The 18543-nt window shown below is 72.8% G+C and overlaps 2 protein-coding genes across 2 annotated transcripts; one reads left to right on the top strand and one right to left on the bottom strand.

The window, feature by feature from the left end:
* Positions 1-584: 584 nt before the first annotated feature.
* Positions 585-9424, bottom strand: PAF1 (PAF1 homolog, Paf1/RNA polymerase II complex component). The gene is made up of 14 exons (XM_068909903.1): positions 9309-9424; positions 8565-8594; positions 6782-6874; positions 5322-5443; positions 4562-4628; positions 4328-4429; positions 4134-4239; positions 3961-4029; positions 3540-3643; positions 3306-3422; positions 2868-2996; positions 2139-2244; positions 1941-2028; positions 585-1256 (listed from the first exon to the last, which is right to left on the bottom strand). The coding sequence occupies exons 1-14, from the start codon at positions 9356-9358 to the stop codon at positions 823-825; spliced, it is 1617 nt and encodes a 538-aa protein (XP_068766004.1). The 5' UTR covers positions 9359-9424; the 3' UTR covers positions 585-822.
* Positions 9425-9582: 158 nt separating this feature from the next.
* On the top strand, positions 9583-16284 carry MED29 (mediator complex subunit 29). The gene is made up of 4 exons (XM_068909904.1): positions 9583-9843; positions 11769-11827; positions 12704-12788; positions 14770-16284. The coding sequence occupies exons 1-4, from the start codon at positions 9583-9585 to the stop codon at positions 14995-14997; spliced, it is 633 nt and encodes a 210-aa protein (XP_068766005.1). The 3' UTR covers positions 14998-16284.
* The last annotated feature ends 2259 nt before the right edge of the window (positions 16285-18543 follow it).

The following is an 18543-nucleotide window of genomic DNA, read 5'->3' as shown; positions in this document are numbered from 1 at the left end:
CCCCCCCCGGGGGGGGCTGATGAATTTGCCCGGGGTGGGGCAGGGGGGGAGGGAAACGGGGCGGGGGGGGGGGGAAGAGCCCAGGGCGCGCACACGCGTGTGCGAGGCGTGCGAACACTACAGGGGGGCGGGGCTTGCACGAGGGGGCGGGGCGGGGGGCGGGGCTCTCCCCGGGCCCCTTTTGGTTTTGGTTGTTTTTGTTTTCCGGGACGTTTCGTTTAACGTTTTTAATAACGCCCCCCCTCTATTTTTTTTTTTGGGGGGGGGGGGTAACCCTTTTTCTCTTTATTATTATTATTATTATTATTATATTAATATTATTTGTCCAGGCGGGAGCAGCTCCCCGGTGGGGGGGGTCGTGTCACCTCGTCCCCCCCCCCCCCCAGGGGACACCGCGGCGGTTGGCGGGGGGGGGGGGACGCCCCGTATTTAGGTACACATCGACGCCCCGGCTGGGGGGGGGGGTCGCAGCCCCCCCCTCCGCTTCCCCCCCCTCACCCCCCCTCCCCTCCAGCTTCGGTACAGCCCCGCCGCCCCCCCCCCCCGTTTGTACACGTAGCGCCGCGGCCCTCGAGATAGAAACGTTATTTTAGATACATTTTATTATGAATAACTTTTGTTATGACTATGGCTGGTAACCATGACTACGTTATTAAAGAGAGGACAACAAAAAAGCGACAGAAACGCCAAGTGTCCCCCCCCCCCGCCCCCAAAATCACCTGGGTTTTGGGGGGGGGGAGGCCCCGAGCGGGAGGCTCAACCCCGTACGAGCCGCCGGAGACTCCCCAGCTGGGCGGCGGCGGCGGGGCCCCGGCGTCCGGCTCAGTCGCTGGAGGAGTCGGAGGCGTCGCTGGGGCTCTCGTCCTCCGAGGCCTCGCTGGGGCTGAGGCGGGGGCTGCGCGGCGGCCGCCCGCCCCCCTCCGACCCCTCCTCGTCTTCCTCCTCCTCCTCCTCCTCCTCCTCCTCCTCCTCCTCCTCGTCGTCGTCGCTGCCGAAGATCTCCTCCTTGTCGCGGGCGGCCCGGGCGGCGTCGGCGCTGCCCCCCCGGCGGCCCCCGCCCGCCGCCCCTTCGGCCTCGTCCTCCTCCTCGTCCTCCTCCTCCTCGTCGTCGTCCTCCTCGCTGCGGGCCGAGCCGCCCCGCTCGCTGCCCGAGCCTTCGGCCTCCTCCTCCTCCTCCTCGTCGTCCTCCTCCTCCTCCTCCTCCTCCTCGCCGCTGGGCGCCCCTTCGCTCTCGCTGCCCTTCTCCCGCTCCTCGTCTGCGCCGGGTCCGGGGGGGGGGGGGGAGATGTGACACCCCCCCCCCAACTGCCCCCCCCCAGGGGGAAAGGGACCCCCTAACTGCCTCCCCCAGGAGAAATGGGACCCCCAACTGCCCCCCCCAGGGGGAAATGGGACCCCTAACTGCCTCCCTGGGGGGGGAATGGGGCCCCTAATTGCCCCCCAGGAGGAAATGGGACCCCCAACTGCCCCCCCCAGGGGGGAAGGGACCCCCAATTGCATGCTCAGGGGAAATGGGACCCCCAACTGCCCCCCCCAGGAGGAAAGGGACCACCAATTGCCCCCCAGGGGGAAATGGGACCCCCCCCAACTGCCTCCCCTAGGGGGAAATGGGACCCCCAACTGCCCCCCCAGGGGGAAATGGGACCCCTAACTGCCTGCCCAGGGAGGAATGGGACCCCCAACTGCCCCCCCAGGGGGGAAGGGACCCCCAGCTGTCCCCCCCCAAGGCAGAATCAGGGTCTCCAATTGCCCCCAGCGGGAAATGGGACCCCCAGGGGGGGAAGGGACCCCCAGTTGTCCCCCCCCAAGGCAGAATCAGGGTCTCCAATTGCCCCCAGGGGGAAATGGGACCCCCCCAACTGTCCCCCCAGGAGTGAAATAAATCCCCAATTGCCCCCCCCAAAAGAAAGACCCCCCCCAACTGCCCCCCAGCCGGGTACCTGAGCCCGGCGCCTCCTTCTCCGTCTCCAGCTCTTCCTCCTCCTCTTCCTCGGGCTCGTGGTTCTCCAGCTGGGCCCGGCGCGCTTCCTGGGGAGGGGGGAGGAGGGGGCGTCAGCCCACCCGGACGCCTGGGTCCCCCACCCGGCTTGGGGGAGGGGGAGGGGGGGGGGCCCGGACGCCTGGGTCCCGGCACCTACCTGGGCCTCCAGCTCCTTCTCGTTCATGTCGCGGTGCTTCACCACCAGCACCGCGTTGGTGCCCGACTGCACCCCGGCCTTGGCCCGCCGCTTGCTCAGCCGCACCCTGCGGGGGGGACGGGGGGGTTCAGACCCCCCCCCCCGGGACCCCCCCCCGCAGACCCCCGAGGGATCCCCCCGAACCCCCAAATCGCCAGGGAACCCCCCCCCCTCCTTCCCCGCTGGGGTCTCCCGGAGCCTGGGCCGTGCTGGGGATCATCCCCCCCCCCCTCCAACCCAGCACCCTTGGGGGGGGTTAAATGGGGGCTCGGGGACACCCCAAACCCCGAGGGACCCCCACCCACATCCAGGGACCCCCCCCAGCACCCTTGGGGAGGGAACGGGGGGGGGTCAGGCACCCCAGTGACCCCCAAACCCCAAGAGCCCTCCCCAACATCCAAGGACCCCCCTCATACCTCCTGCTACCCCCCCAAGCCCCTCTGGCCTTCCAGGGACCCCCCCGAAGCACCCTGGGGACCCTCACCCCCCCCAGCACCCCTTTTTGGGGGGGGGGCAGGCACCTTTAGGCCCTCCCCCCCACAGACACCAAGGACTCCCCCAAGTCCCTCCGCGCAGGAGTTCACACCGGCCCCCTCGGCCACCTCAGGGGCGCTCCCGGCCCCCCAGGGACCCCCGCAGCACCTTGAGGACCCCCCCAGCACCCTGAGGACCCCCCCCCCAGCACCCTACCGGGTCTCCAGCTCGTTGTAGTAGACGCCGTCGCCCTCGCGGAAGATGAAGAAGTAATTCTCCTCGTAGCCCTTGCTCGCCTTGTTCTTCACGTTCCAGTTGTACTCGCGGGCGATCTTGTAGTCGTAGCTGGGGGGGGGAAAGGAATTTGGGGGGGGGGAAAGGAATTTGGAGGGGGTCAGGGCCTCCCCCGCAGCCCTCGCTCTCCCACCCACCCCCAAATCCACCCCCCCCCCACTCTCGAAAACCCTCCTGGCTCTGCAAGACCCTCCCCGCGTCTTGGTTCTCCCCCCAAAACTCTCGGTCTCCCCCCACCCAGGACGCTCCCCAGTTGTGTGGGACCCCCCCCCGGCTGTGTGGAGACCCCTGGAGGACCCCTATGGGGCCCCTCCCAGGCTGGGGGGGGGGGCCGCTGTCCCCCCCTCGCCCCCCCCGTACACGTCCTCGGGCGCATAGTCCATCTCCTCCTCCTGGTCCCGCTTGCGCTTGCGCAGCGTCTCCTCCACCGGCAAGAAATAGGCCACGAACTGGTTCCCTTCCTCGTCCATCATCCCCCTGCGGGCGGGAAGGGGTTAACGGGGCTGGGGAGGGGGTCGGGGGGGGGCTGGGCGACCCCCCCCGCCATCCCCGGGGTCCCCGCAGCGTCCCCCCCCCCCCCGCCTTCCCCGTCACCTGATCATGGCCTGGGACATCATCTCCAGCGCCGCGGGGCCGCTCGTGTCCTTGGGCGCCGGGTCCGAGTCGAAGATGACTTGGGCGCAGGGGTTGATCCACATCTGGGGGGCGGGGGGGGAAAGGGGTGTTGGGGGGGGCGAACGGGGCGTCGGGGGGGGCAAAAGTGGGGTGGCAGGGGAGGGTCCCCCACCCCTCAACCCCGCAAGTGCCCCCGAACCGCCGCCGCGGCCCCCGAACCGCCCGCCGTCCCCGCGCTTCCCCTGCCAGGGGGAGCTCCGTGCCTCAGTTTCCCCTGTAGGAAATGGCCCCCCCCAACACCTCTGTGGATCCAGGGGGGGTTTTGGGGTCCCCTCCCCTCTTTTCTGGGGGGGGTCCCCCATTTCCCCCTCCCCCCCCGCAGCCACCCCGTCGCCGATACCTTGAAGTCGGGGAAGACGGGCATGACCTCGACGGGGGTGACGCGGGGTTTGCTGTAGTGCTGGGTGATCTGGGGTTGGGGGGGGACAAGGGGACACAGAGGGGTCAGAGCTGGAGGGGGACCCCAAATCTGGGGTGGGGGGGCCCTAATCCCACCCCCCCGCCGCCCTTCACCGCTTTCTGGGCGTCCTCGAAGGTCTTCTCGATGGCGGCGATCTGGCTGTCGCGGTCCTTGTAGATCTCCTCCTCCGTGAACTGCTGCTTCACCGAGACCCCGATCCTGGGGGGGGGGGGCCGGGGGGGGTCATAGGGGGCTTTGGGGGGGTCGGGGAGGGGGCTGTGACCCCCCCAACCCCCCCCCCACTCACTTGACCTCGGGTTTCTCGTTGGACACCCCGTAGCGGTTGAACTCGGTGGAGATGTACTCGGTCTTGCGCATCCAGGGCACCACTTTGGCATGCTGCTGCGATCTTGAGGGGGGGGACACATGTCAGGCCGCTCCCCCCCCCCCTTTGGGGGTGTTTTGGGGTGCTGGGAGGGGGGGGGGCTCGAGGAGGGGGGGGTTGCCCCTGCCCGGACCTGTTTTGGGGGGAATTCGTCACCTTTTGGAGCTGGTGGGCGCCTGAATCTCTTCCTCCAGGAGCTTCTCGTCCGCCGGGTCGAGGAGCACTGGGGGGGGGGGTGTTACAGAGGGGTTGGTGCCCCCCGGTTTTGGGGACCCCCCCACAGTGTTGGGGTCTCCCCAGCTCTTGGGGAGCACCCCAGGGTGTCCCTCCCAACTCCAACAGCACCCTGGGGTCCCCCCCGTCCCCCCCAACTCCAGCAGCACCCTGGGGTCCCCGTTCCCCCCCCAACTCCAGCAGCACCCTGGGGTCCCCCCCCAACTCCAACAGCACCCTGAGGTCCCCCCATCCCCCCCCAACTCCAACAGCACCCTGGGGTCCCCCCATCCCCCCCCAACTCCAACAGCACCCTGGGGTCCCCCCGTCCCCCCCAACTCCAACAGCACCCTGGGGTCCCCCCGTCCCCCCCAACTCCAGCAGCACCCTGAGGTCCCCCCCATCCCCCTCCAACTCCAGCAGCACCCTGAGGTCCCCCCTGTCCCCTCCCCAACCCCAGCAGCACCCTGAGGTCCCCCTGTTCCCCCCCCAACTCCAGCAGCACCCTAAGGTCCCCCCTGTCCCCCCCCAACTCCAGCAGCACCCTGAGGTCCCCCCCCATCCCCTCCCCAACTCCAGCAGCACCCTGAGGTCCCCCCCCAACCCCAGGACACCCCCTGGGTGCCCCTCGCCTTCGGGGCGGACGCGGTGGGTGTGCGGGTGGATGTGCCCCCTCCCCCCGGCACCCCGGGGTGCCCCTCACCCCCGGGGTCGATGCGGTAGGTGTCGGGGTTGATGAGGTCGATGGTGACGCCCAGGTCGGGCTCCGTCAGCAGGTCGTGTTTGTGCTGCTTCTCCAGCGACGTGGCCTTGTACTGCACGAACCTGGGGGGCCGGGGGGGGCCGGGGGGGCGCCCCGAAATGTCCCCGAGACCTCCCAACCCCCCCCGCACCCCGCACTGCCAGGCAGAGCACCCCCCGACCACCCCGGCCCCCCCCCAAACTCTCCCTGAGCCCTGGCTTCTGGCTCGCGCCCCGCACAGAGCGCCCCGAAACCGCCCCCCCCCCCCACCGCCCCGGTCCCCAAATCTGCTGCAGCCCCCCCCCGTGCCCCTGAGCCCCCCCCACGTCCCTGAGCCCCCCGATCCCCACGGCCCCGAGCCCCCCAGCAGCCCCCCCGATACCTGAGCCCCCCCATGCCCCTGGCCCCCCCACATCCCTGAGCCCCCCGATCCCACAGCCCCCTGAGCCCCCCAGCAGCCCCCCCGATGCCCCTGAGCCCCCCGATACCCCTGAGCCCCCCGTGCCCCTGAGCCCCCCCACATCCCTGAGCCCCCCGATCCCACAGCCCCTTGAGCCCCCCAGCAGCCCCCCGATGCCCTTGAGCCCCCCCGTGCCCCTGAGCCCCCGATCTCCCTGAGCCCCCCGATCCCCACGGCCCCGAGCCCCCCAGCAGCCCCCCCGATACCTCTAAGCCCCTCCCATGCCCCTGGCCCCCCCATGTCCCTGAGCCCCCCGATCCCACAGCCCCCTGAGCCCCCCAGCAGCCCCCCCGATGCCCCTGAGCCCCCCAATACCCCTGAGCCCCCCGATCTCCCTGAGCCCCCCAAACCCCACAGCCCCGAGCCCCCCAGCAGCCCCCCGATGCCCCTGAGCCCCCCAATACCCCTGAGCCCCCCCACCTCCCTGAGCCCCCCAATCCCCACAGCCCCCTGAGCCCCCCAGCAGCCCCCCGATGCCCCTGAGCCCCCCAATACCCCTGAGCCCCCCCACCTCCCTGAGCCCCCCAATCCCCACAGCCCCCAGCCCCCCAGCAGCCCCCCGATACCTCTGAGCCCCCCGATCCCCATGGCCCCGAGCCCCCCAGCAGCCCCCCGATCTCCCCGAGCCCCCCAATCCCCACAGCCCCCAGCCCCCCAGCAGCCCCCCGATACCTCTGAGCCCCCCGATCCCCATGGCCCCGAGCCCCCCAGCAGCCCCCCGATACCCCTGAGCCCCCCAAACCCCACAGCCCCCTGAGTCCCCTGATCCCCCCCAGCAGCCCCCTGAGCTCCCTGAGCCCCCTGATACCCCTGAGCCCCCCAAACCCCACAGCCCCCTGAGCTCCCTGAGCCCCCCGATCTCCCTGAGCCCCCCGATCCCCACAGCCCCCTGAGCCCCCCTGAGCCCCCCGATGCCCCTGAGTCCCCCGCGGCCCCCCGCGGCCCCCGCCCCGGGCCGTGCCTGTTCTGGTCGAAGGGGTAGGTGATGAACTTGGGGTCGAAGGGGATGTCGGGCAGGCTGTTGCAGTACTTCACCCGGCACACCACACCCGACCTGCCGGCGCCCGTCAGCCTGCGGCGCCCGGGGGGCGCCCGGGACCCCCCCCCGGGCGAGGCCGCCCACCCCCCCCCCCCGCCGAAGGCAGAAGGGAACCACGGGGAAGGGGGAATCCATGGGGTGGGGCGGACCCCCATGGGGCAAAGGAGGCTCCTGGGGTAGGGGGAAGACATGGGGGCAGGGGGGAGCCCCGTGGGGCTGGGGGGATCCTCGTGGGGCATGGAGGGACCCCGTGGGGCAGGGGGGAGCCCCGTGGGGCAGGGGGGTTCCCGTGGGGTAGGGGGGATCCCCGTGGGGCAAGGGAGGACCCTGTGGGGCACGGGGAAGCTATGGGGCAGGGGGGAATCCTCGTGGGGCAGGGGGGAGCCCTGTGGGGCAGGGGGGATATTGTGGGGCAGGGGGGGACCCCGTGGGGCAGGGGGGATCCTCATGGGGCAGGGGGGGACCCTGTGGGGCACAGGGAAGCCATGGGGCAGGGGGGAATCCTCGTGGGGCAGGGAGGGACCCCGTGGGGCAGGGGGGAGCCCCGTGGGGCTGGGGGGATCCCCGTGGGGCATGGAGGAACTCCGTGGGGCAGGGGGGAGCCCCGTGGGGCTGGGGGGTCCCCGTGGGGCAAGGGAGGACCCTGTGGGGCAGGGAGGGACCCTGTGGGGCACGGGGAAGCTATGGGGCAGGGGGGAATCCTCATGGGGCAGGGAGGGACCCCTGGGGCAGGGGGAAGCCATGGGGCAGGGGGAAGCCCTGTGGGGCAAGGGGGATATTGTGGGGCAGGGGGGGACCCTGTGGGGCAGGGGGGTCCCCGTGGGGCAGGGGGGATCCTCGTGGGGCAAGGGAGGACCCTGTGGGGCAGGGAGGGACCCTGTGGGGCACGGGGAAGCTATGGGGCAGGGGGGAATCCTCGTGGAGCAGGGAGGGACCCCTGGGGCAGGGGGAAGCCATGGGGCAGGGGGAAGCCCTGTGGGGCAAGGGGGATATTGTGGGGCAGGGGGGGACCCTGTGGGGCAGGGGGGGATCCTCATGGGGCAAGGGAAGACCCTGTGGGGCAGGGAGGCACCCTGTGGGGCACGGGGAAGCTATGGGGCAGGGGGGAATCCTCATGGGGCAGGGAGGGACCCCTGGGGCAGGGGGAAGCCATGGGGCAGGGGGGAGCCCTGTGGGGCAAGGGGGATATTGTGGGGCAGGGGGGGACCCTGTGGGGCAGGGGGGTCCCCGTGGGGCAGGGGGGATAGGGGGGATCCTCGTGGGGCAAGGGAGGACCCTGTGGGGCAGGGAGGGACCCTGTGGGGCATGGGGAAGCTATGGGGCAGGGGGGAATCCTCGTGGGATAGGGAGGGACGCCGTGGGGCAGGGGGAAGCCATGGGGCTGGGGGGAGCCCTGTGGGGCATGCAGGGACCCCGTAGAGCATGCAGGAACCCTTGGGAACAGAAGCCACCCCTTGGGGGCACCCTAGGGTGGGGGGGGCCCTATGGGGCAGGGAGGGAGCCCTTGGGGCAGGGGATACCCCCAGCGGCATCCCAGGGTGGGGGGGGCCCTATGGGGCAGGGGAGACCCCTTGGGGCAGGGGGGACCCCTGGGAGCACCCCAGGGTGGGGGGGGCCCTATGGGGCAGGGGGACACCCCTGGGGGGCAGGGTCCCCCGTAGGGCAGGGTGGGGGGTCCTGGGGGGGGCACCCGGCCCCCACTCACCTCTCGGGCAGGGTCCGGTGGGAGCTGGGCCTGGGGGTGGGGGGGGGGGCTGGTCAGTGGGGGGGACCCCGTGATGTCACCGGGGGACCCCATCCCCCATGATGTCATCAGGGACCCCCAGTGCCTGGGCCCCGTCCCCCGTGATGTCATCGGGGGGAATCCCATCCCCCATGATGTCATCGGTGACCCTGGCATCCAAGCCCCCATGCTCCCCCCCCCCCCCCGTTTCCTCTGATGTCATTGGGGCCCCTGTGCTCTGTGATGTCATCAGGGACCCCAGCTTCTGGGCCCCGTTCCTTGTGATGTCATCAGGGGACCCCATCCCCTGTGATGTCATCATGGACTCCAGCGTCCGGGGGCCGTCCCCCGTGATGTCACCAGGGACCCCATCCGCTGTGATGTCATCAAGGACCCCAGCGTTCTGGGCCCTGTCGCTTGTGATGCCATCAAGGGACCCCATCCTCTGTGATGTCATCGGGGACCCCGGTGTCTGGGGCCCACATGCTCCCCCTATGACCTGTGACGTCATCAGAGGACCCAGGTGTCCAGCACCCCTCCCCCACGTCACGCCCTGTGATGTCACCAGGGGGGCCCAGCCCTCCGCGCCCCCACGTGACCCTTCACAGCGCACCCGGACCGGCTCAGCCCCGCCCCCCCCTCCGCAGACGACCCCCCTTTCCTCCACGCGCCGTGACGTCACGCCCCCCGCCGTGACGTCACGGCCGTGACGGAAAGCGGCGGTACCTATGGCCCGGCTCCTCCCGCTGCGCCTGCGTCTGGATGGTGGGAGCCATGGCGGCGGCGGGTGGCGGCGGGGCCGGGGCCGGGGCCGGGGCCTGGACGAGGCGGAGGCGGCGGCGGCGACCCCGAGCAGGCGCCGCGGGGGGCACCCGCGGCCGGAAGTGCGCCGCCGCTTCCGGGAGCCGCTAGGGCCCCCTCGGCGTGACGTCACTTCCCGGCGGGAAAGCGCGCGTAGGCTGTCGGGAGCGGAAGTAAGGAGGGGGGGCGGCGCGGCAAGATGGCGGCGCCCCCTCAACCGCCTCCGCCGCCGCCGCCGCCGCCTCCGCCGCCGTCGGGAGCGGGAGCGGGAGCGGCAGCCGCGCCGGGGCCGCCGCCGCCGCCTCTGCCGACGGGGCCGGGGCAGGCGCCGGGACCGGGGCAGGCGCCGGGGCCGCCGCTGCCGGCCCAGGTGGCGGCGGCGGCGGCCGCGCAGGCGCAGGACTTCGACCCGGTGCAGCGCTTCAAGCTGCTCATCCCGCAGCTGAAGGAGAGCCTGCAGGTGGGCGGGGCCTGCCGCCGGGAGGGGGCGGGGCCTGCCGCCGCGGGGGGCGTGGTCCGCCGCGGGAATGGAACTGAACTGCCGCCGGAAGGGGGCGGAGCCTGCCGCCGGACGGCGGTTGCGCTCGGTGCCGCTTAGGGGGCGGGGCCTGCCGCCGGGAGGGGGCGCGGCCTGCCGCCGGAATGGGCCTGCCGCCGGGAGGGGGCGGGGCCTGCCGCCGGGAATGGAACTGCCGCCGGGAGGGGGCGGGGCCTGCCGCCGGGAATGGAACTGCCGCCGGGAGGGGGCGGGGCCTGCCGCCGGGAATGGAACTGCCGCCGGGAGGGGGCGGGGCCTGCCGCCGGACGGCGGTTGCCCTCGCTGCAATTTGTGGGGCGGGGCCTGCCGCCGGGAGGGGGCGGGGCTCGCCGCCGGGTCTCGGGCGGGGCGGGGCCGGCGGGCGGGAAGGGGTGGGGTGGAGGGCTGCTGGGAAGGGGCGGGGCCTGACAGGGAGGGGCGGGGTCAGCCCCTTGCTGACGGGAGGGAGGGGGAATCCCTCTCCCCAGGGATCCCGGAGGGGGGATCCCCTGTCCCCGTGTCCCTGCCTGGGGGTTCCTGGGGGGGTCCTTGTCCCCATGTGCCTGCCTGGGGGGTCCTGGGGGGGGGTCCTTGTCGTCTTGTCCCTGCCTGGGGGGTCCTGGGGGGGGGGCCTTGCCCCCAGGGATCTCAGGGAGGTGTCCTTGTCCCCGTGTCCCTGCCTGGGGGGTCCTGGGGGGGGGTCCTTGTCTCCATGTGCCTGCCTGGGGGGTCCTGGGGGGGGCCTTGCCCCCAGGGGTCTCAGGGGGGGTGTCCTTGTCCCCATGTCCCTGCCTGGGGGGTCCTGGGAGGGGTCCTTGTCCCCATGTGCCTGCCTGGGGGGTCCTGGGGGGGGTCCTTGTCGTCTTGTCCCTGCCTGGGGGGTCCTGGGGGGGGGCCTTGCCTCCAGGGGTCTCGGGGGGGTGTCCTTGTCCCCTTGTCCCTGCCTGGGGGGTCCTGGGGGGGGGTCCTTGTCCCCATGTGCCTGCCTGGGGGGTCCTGGGGGGGGCCTTGCCCCCAGGGGTCTCAGGGGGGGTGTCCTTGTCCCCATGTCCCTGCCTGGGGGGTCCTGGGAGGGGTCCTTGTCCCCTTGTCCCTGCCTGGGGGGGTCTGGGGGGGGGCCTTGCCTCCAGGGGTCTCAGGGGGGGTGTCCTTGTCCCCATGTCCCTGCCTGGGGGGTCCTGGGGGGGTCCTTGTCCCCATGTGCCTGCCTGGGGGGTCTGGGGGGGGTCCTTGCCTCCAGGGGTCTCGGGGGGGTGTCCTTGTCCCCTTGTCCCTGTCTGGAGGGTCTGGGGGGGGTGTCCTTGTCCCCTTGTCCCTGCCTGGGGGGTCCTGGGGGGGTGTCCTTGTCCCCTTGTCCCTGTCTGGAGGGTCTGGGGGGGGGGCCTTGCCCCCAGGGGTCTCAGGGGGGTGTCCTTGTCCCCTTGTCCCTGTCTGGGGGGTCTCGGGGGGTGTCCTTGTCCCCTTGTCCATGTCTGGAGGGTCCAGGGGGGAGGTCCTTGTCCCCAGGGGTCCCAGGGGGGTCCCTGTCCCCATGTCCCTGCCTGGGGCGGGGGGGACATGTCCCTAGGACTCCTTGGAGGAGGGGGTCCCCGTTGTTCCCCTCGCTGCCCAGAGGGTCCCCGTTGTCCCCATGCTGGGAGTCCCGGGGGGGGGGGTCCCCGTCCTCGGGGGGGGGTCCCCGAGGTGGGGCCGGACGCCTGGGTCCTCCCTCGCGGGGGGACACGGCTGCGTCCCCGGGTGACACACTAACGTCCCGCGAGGGGCTGCGGGCAGAGCTGGGCCTCGGGGCGGGGGGGGGTGTCCCCTGGGTGGCCATGTCCCCCCCCTCCCGGGACCCCCGTCACCACCCGCTGTCCCCCCCCCCCCAGTCGCTGATGAAAGTGGCCGCCCAGAACCTGGTGCAGAACTCGAACATCGACAACGGGCAGTGAGTGACCCCCCCACACTGCCCCCGTTTCGGGGTGTCCCCCCCCCCAGCCCTGGGGACACCCCCCCCACTGCCTCTGCTGCCCCCTCCCCATTTGTGGGGTGGGGAGGGCTCCTTCTCCGTGTCACCCAGAGCCTCCCACTGGCCCCCAGTTCCCTCCCAGTCCCACTCCGATGTCCTAAACCCCCCCCAGGTCCTCCCAGTCCCCCCCCGAACCCCCCTAGCTCCCCCCGAGACCCCCTCCTGGCCCCCCCGTTTGCCCCCACAGCCTCCCAGTCCCTCCCAGTGCTCCCCGTTCCCCTCTAACCCCCCTAGCTCCCCCCGAGACCCCCCTCCTGGCCCCCCCGTTTGCCTCCACAGCCTCCCAGTCCCTCCCAGTGCTCCCCGTTCCCCTCTAACCCCCCTAGCTCCCCCCGAGACCCCCTCCTGGCCCCCCCGTTTGCCCCCACAGCCTCCCAGTCCCTCCCAGTGCTCCCCGTTCCCCTCTAACCCACCTAGCTCCCCCTGAGACCCCCTCCTGGCCCCCCCGTTTGCCCCCACAGCCTCCCAGTCCCTCCCAGTGCTCCCCGTTCCCCTCTAACCCCCCTAGCTCCCCCCGAGACCCCCCTCCTGGCCCCCCCGTTTGCCTCCACAGCCTCCCAGTCCCTCCCAGTGCTCCCCGTTCCCCTCTAACCCCCCCCCTCCCGCAGCGTCTCTCAGCGCCCCCTCGATTCCCCCCGGTCCCCCTCCCAGAGACTCCCTCCAGCCACCCCCCGCTTCCCCCCCCCCACCCCGAGACCCCCCAGCCCGGCTCAGGCTCATCCCAGAGCCCCCCCCGAGCCCCCGCGCGGTGGCAGCAGCGGCGGGGGTGTCATCGTCCCCGTCCCCCCCCCGCAGGAAGAGCGCCGACGGGGCCCTGCAGCGCTTCGACAAGAGCCTCGAGGAGTTTTACGCCCTCTGCGACCAGCTTGAGCTCTGCCTGGTGAGCCCCCCCCGCGGCCCCCCCGCGTCCCCGGGGCCTCCCTCTGTCCCCCAGGGCATCCCCGTGCTCCCCAGGGGTGGCCCTGGTCCCCCCCCCCTCCCCGTGTCCTTCAGGGTATCCCCGCCTCCCCCTGCGGTGTCACCCCGGTCCCTAGGACGTCGCTGCGTCCCTGCCGGCGTGTCCCCGTGTCGTCCAGGGCATCTCCGCGTCCCCCCGGGGTGTCCCCGTGTCCCCCGGGGTGTCCCCACGGCCTCCGGGGTGTCCCCGTGTCCTCCAGGGTGTCCCCACGCTCCCCAGGGTGTCCCCACAGCCCCCCCCCCCAGGGTGTCACTGTGCCCCTAGGGGGGGTCTTCACATTCCTGCACCCCCCGGGGTGTCTCCCAGGATGTCCCCGTGTCCCCTGGGGTGTCCCCGTGTCCTCCAGGGTGTCCCCACGCTCCCCGGGGTGTCCCCACAGCCCCCCCCCCAGGGTGTTACTGTGCCCCTAGGGTGGGGTCTTCACATTCCTGCACCCCCCGGGGTGTCCCCCGGGGTGTCCCCACGGCCCCCGGGGTGTCCCCGTGTCCTCCAGGGTGTCCCCACACTCCCCAGGGTGTCCCCACAGCCCCCCCCAGGGTGTTACTGTGCCCCTGGGGGGGGTCTCCACATTCCTGCACCCCCCGGGGTGTCCCCCGGGGTGTCCCCATGGCCCCCGGGGTGTCCCCGTGTCCTCCAGGGTGTCTCCACAGCCCCCCGGCACCTCCCCGTGTCCCCTGGGGTGTCCCCCCGGTCCCCGGGGTGTCCCCACAGCCCCCCAGGCACCTCCCCGTGTCCCCTGGGGTGTCCCCCCGGTCCCTGGGTTGTCCCCACAGCCCCCCGGCACCTCTCCGTGTCCCCTGGGGTGTCCCCCCCGTCCCGGGGTCGTCCCCACAGCCCCCCCCGGCACCTCCCCGTGTCCCCTGGGGTGTCCCCCCAGTCCCGGGGTCGTCCCCACAGCCCCCCCTGGCACCTCCCCGTGTCCCCTGGGGTGTCCCCCCAGTCCCGGGGTCGTCCCCACAGCCCCCCCGGCACCTCCCCGTGTCCCCTGGGGTGTCCCCCCGGTCCCTGGGTCGTCCCCACAGCCCCCCCCGGCACCTCCCCGTGTCCCCTGGGGTGTCCCCCCAGTCCCGGGGTCGTCCCCACAGCCCCCCCGGCACCTCCCCGTGTCCCCTGGGGTGTCCCCCCAGTCCCGGGGTCGTCCCCACAGCCCCCCCGGCACCTCCCCGTGTCCCCTGGGTTGTCCCCCCAGTCCCGGGGTCGTCCCCACAGCCCCCCCGGCACCTCCCCGTGTCCCCTGGGGTGTCCCCCCAGTCCCGGGGTCGTCCCCACAGCCCCCCCCGGCACCTCCCCGTGTCCCCTGGGTTGTCCCCCCGGTCCCTGGGGTGTCCCCACAGCCCCCCAGGCACCTCCCCGTGTCCCCTGGGTTGTCCCCCCGGTCCCTGGGTTGTCCCCACAGCCCCCCGGCACCTCCCCGTGTCCCCTGGGTTGTCCCCCCAGTCCCGGGGTCGTCCCCACAGCCCCCCCCGGCACCTCCCCGTGTCCCCTGGGGTGTCCCCCCAGTCCCGGGGTGTCCCCTGGGGTGTCCCCCCGGTCCCTGGGGCGTCCCCACAGCCCCCCGGCACCTCCCCGTGTCCCCTGGGGTGTCCCCCCAGTCCCGGGGTCGTCCCCGCAGCCCCCCGGCACCTCCCCGTGTCCCCTGGGGTGTCCCCCCGGTCCCTGGGTTGTCCCCGCAGCCCCCCGGCACCTCCCCGTGTCCCCTGGGGTGTCCCCCCAGTCCCGGGGTCGTCCCCACAGCCCCCCCGGCACCTCCCCGTGTCCCCCGGCGCGTCCCCACGTGCCCCAGGCCATCGCCCCGGTCCCCGGGGCTGTCCCCGCAACCCCCGCAGGCCGTCCCCATCGCTCCGGGAGGGGATCGCTGTGCGCCCCCCGGCCCCCCCGGCGGTGACGCGGCCGTCGCCGGCAGCGGCTGGCGCACGAGTGCCTCTCGCAGAGCTTCGACAGCGCCAAGCACTCGCCCACGCTGGTGCCCACGGCCACCAAGCCCGAGGCCGGGGCGGGCGAGAGCCTGCCCTACACCCAGTACCTGCCGCTCATCAAGGCGCAGATCGCCGGCGCCAAGGACATCCACAACGCCCTGCTCGAGGGCGCCAACAAGATCACCGGCAAGCTGCCCCCCCCCGGCGCCCCCTAGCCCCCGCCCCGCTCCGCGCACGGACCGTGCACGACGGGTTGGTGGGCCTCGCCGGGGCGTGCCGGGGGACTCGCGCGGGGGGGGGTTGTCCCTGCCGGGACGCCCCGGGTGAGTCGCACGAGGGTGTGCAAGGGTGGCCGGCCTCGCCAGGGCGTCCCGGGGGACTCGCACGAGGGTGTGCGGGGGTGGCCGGCCTCGCTGGGATGCCCCGGGTGCCTCGCACGAGGGTGTGCAAGGGTGGCCGGCCTCGCTGGGACACCCCAGGTGCCTCGCACGAGGGTGTGCGGGGGTGGCCGGCCTCGCTGGGACACCCCAGGTGCCTCGCACGAGGGTGTGCAAGGGTGGCTGGCCTCACTGGGACACCCCGGGTGCCTCGCACGAGGGTGTGCAAGGGTGGCCAGCCTCGCTGGGACACCCTGGGTGTCTCGCACGAGGGTCTGCGGGGGTGGCCGGCCTTGCTGGGACACCCCAGGTGCCTCGCACGAGGGTGTGCAAGGGTGGCCAGCCTCGCTGGGACACCCTGGGTGCCTCGCACGAGGGTGTGCGGGGGTGGCCGGCCTCGCTGGGACGCCCCGGGTGCCTCGCACGAGGGTGTGCAAGGGTGGTCAGCATTGCTGGGACACCCTGGGTGCCTTGCACGAGGGTGTGCAAGGGTGGCCGGCCTCGCCAGGGCGTCCCGGGGGACTCGTGCGGGGGTGGCCAGCCTCACCAGGACACCCCGGGTGACTCGCACGAGGGTCTGCGGAGGTGGTTGTCCCCACTGGGACACCCTGGGTGCCTCGCACGAGGGTGTGCAAGGGTGGCCGGCCTCGCTGGGACACCCCAGGTGCCTCGCACGAGGGTGTGCAAGGGTGGTCGGCCTTGCTGGGACACCCTGGGTGCCTTGCACGAGGGTGTGCAAGGGTGGCCAGCCTCGCTGGGACGTCCCAGGGAACTCGCACAAGGGTCTGCAGGGGTGGTTGTCCCTGCTGGGACGCCCCAGGTGCCTCGCACGCGGGTGCATGAGGGGTGGCCGGCCTTGCCAGGACACCCCGGGTGCCTCGCACGAGGGTGCACAAGGAGGTCCATCCCCTCTAGGGACACTCTGGGTGCCTTGCACGAGGGTGCACAAGGAGGTCCTTCCCCCTAGGGACACCCCGGGGGCCTCGCACAAGGGCCCTCAGGGGAGTCTGTCGCCCTCGGGACGCCCCGGGCGCCTCGCACAAGGGCGCGCGGGGACACGCTGGCCCCGGGGCCTCAGGGCAGCCCCCCCCCCCCCGTCGTGCAAATAAAAGTTTCCGTGCACGAGCTGACGTGTGCGAGGGTCCTTGGCTGCGCGCGGGGCGGGGGGGGGGGGCCGGCCCCGTACACGAGTGTGCACGTCACCGAGGGGCTCGTGCAAGAGCCCAGCGCCCCCGCACGGCGGTGGGGGGGGGGCTTCGCCCTCGCACGGCGGGGGCGGCTCGGCGTCACACGAGGAAGTTCAGCCGTGCGCGGGGTGGTTTCCCCCCTGCACGGGGGGGAGGGGGGAGAGGCGGTGCGCGCTCGCACGAGCAGTCCGGCCTCGCACGGGGGAGTTTCCCCCTCGCACGGGGAGCTCACTCTGGCACGGGGTGGGGGTTTCCGCCTTGCACGGGCTGTCCGTCCTCGCACGAGGGGGGTTTCCTCCCTCGCCCGGGGGGGGGGGTTGCACCCTTGCACGGGGAGGGGGGGCCGCCCTCGCACGGGGGCCGCAGCTTCCCCTTCCCGGCCCTGCTGCCGTCAGCAAAAGCAGAAGTGGGGCCGGGGGCAGGGATGCGCCCCCCCCCACCTGCCCCGGTGCATTGTGGGAGCTGGGCCGACCCTCCCCCCTCCCCAGTGGAGGGGGGGTGGAATGCCCGCGGGGGGGGGCAGCTGGGGTACTCATTGCTGCCGGGCCCCGTGCGTCGCACGAGCGGCCTCACGCGCCGGGGCTGGGTTCGGGGTGGGGGGCACGAGCGCACGGGGGCTTCTCGGTGGGGTGCGTGCCGGGGGGAGCCCTCGTGCGAGGCCGTGCGATGACGGGGAGCCCCCGTGCGACACCGTGCGACACCATTGGGCCCTCGTGCGAGACTGTGAGACACCATGGAGCCCTCCTGCGTGGCTATATGACAACATGGAGCCCTTGTGCGAGACCGTGCGACAGTGTGAAGCCCTCGTGTGAGGCCGTGTGATACTGTGGAGCCCTCGTGCGTAACCGTGCGACAGCGTGGAGTCCTCCTGCATGACTGTGTGACACTGGAGGGCTCTCGTGCGTGACTGTGTGACACCGTGGGGGTCTCACGTGTGACCGTGCAACAGTGTGAAACCCTCGTGCGACACCACGCAACACCGTGGAGCCCTTGTGCGTGGCTGTGTGACACCATGAGGCTCTCGTGCAAGGCCGTGCAACACCGTGGAGCCCTTGTGCGAGGCCGTGGGACAGCATGGAGCCCTCGTGCGTGGCCATGCGACACCGTGGAGCCCTCGTACGTGGCTGTGTGGCACCATGAGGCTCTCGTGCAAGGCTGTGCGACACCGTGGAGCCCTCGTGCGAGGCCGTGGGACAGCATGGAGCCCTCGTGCGAGGCCGTGGGACACCATGGAGCCCTCGTGCGAGGCCATGGGACAGCATGGAGCCCTCGTGCGAGGCCGTGGGACAGTGTGGAGCCCTCGTGCGAGGCCATGCAACACCGTGGAGCCCTCGTGCGAGGCCATGCAACACTGTGGAGCCCTCGTGCGAGGCCGTGGGACAGCGTGGAGCCCTCGTGCGTGGCCGTGCGACACTGTGGAGCCCTCGTGCGAGGCCGTGGGACAGCATGGAGCCCTCGTGTGAGGCTGTGGGACACCATGGAACCCTCGTGCGAGGCCATGCAACACCGTGGAGCCCTCGTGCGAGGCCATGCAACACCGTGGAGCCCTTGTGCGAGGCCGTGGGACAGCATGGAGCCCTCGTGCGTGGCCATGCGACACTGTGGAGCCCTCGTACGTGGCTGTGTGGCACCATGAGGCTCTCGTGCAAGGCTGTGCGACACCGTGGAGCCCTCGTGCGAGGCCATGGGACAGCATGGAGCCCTCGTGCGAGGCCATGGGACACCATGGAGCCCTCGTGTGAGGCCATGCAACACCGTGGAGCCCTCGTGCGTGGCCGTGTGACACCACAGGGCCCTCGTGCGAGGCCATGCGACAGCAGGGCCGCCCCCACCACCCCCCCAAGCTGTGTTCCCGTCTCGCACGAGGGTTCCTCCCGGCCCGCAGCGCTCCGCGGCGGCGCCCCCGGTCCCCCCCGTCCCCGCCCCGTCAGTTCCCGGCAGGGTGAGTCACCGGGGCCGAGCCCGGCGTCACGGGGCCCGGCGCACGCGTGCCAGGCCCGGCCCCCCCCGCCCCCCCCCCGCCCCGTGCTCCAGCTCCGGCACGTTTCTGGGAACCCCCTGGGCCGAGCCAGGCTTCCCCCCCCCCTCCCCCGCTCCGCTCCCACCCCCCCCAAAAGGCTGAGGCCAGACACAGCTCATGTCATGCCAGGGCTCTGCTCCCCCTCCCCACCCTGCGCGCACCTCCCAGCCGCGCCCG

Source organism: Struthio camelus, chromosome 16 (genome assembly GCF_040807025.1).
Source record: "Struthio camelus isolate bStrCam1 chromosome 16, bStrCam1.hap1, whole genome shotgun sequence".
NCBI classification, from domain to species: Eukaryota; Metazoa; Chordata; class Aves; order Struthioniformes; family Struthionidae; genus Struthio; species Struthio camelus.
The sequence above is the reverse complement of the archived record's forward strand: the minus strand, read 5'-3'. Positions and strand labels throughout refer to the sequence as shown.

Coding starts and splice junctions, on each gene's coding strand:
- PAF1 (XM_068909903.1), bottom strand. CDS start 9,358: ATGGCTCCCACCATCCAGACGCAGGCGCAGCGGGAGGAGCCGGGCCAT. Junction 5,444..6,781: donor TACCCCTTCGACCAGAACAG/GCACGGCCCGGG, acceptor CCGGCCCCCCAG/GTTCGTGCAGTACAAGGCCA. Junction 4,030..4,133: donor TCGAGGACGCCCAGAAAGCG/GTGAAGGGCGGC, acceptor CCCCAACCCCAG/ATCACCCAGCACTACAGCAA.
- MED29 (XM_068909904.1), top strand. CDS start 9,583: ATGGCGGCGCCCCCTCAACCGCCTCCGCCGCCGCCGCCGCCGCCTCCG. Junction 11,828..12,703: donor TCGAACATCGACAACGGGCA/GTGAGTGACCCC, acceptor CCCCCCCCGCAG/GAAGAGCGCCGACGGGGCCC. Junction 12,789..14,769: donor ACCAGCTTGAGCTCTGCCTG/GTGAGCCCCCCC, acceptor CGTCGCCGGCAG/CGGCTGGCGCACGAGTGCCT.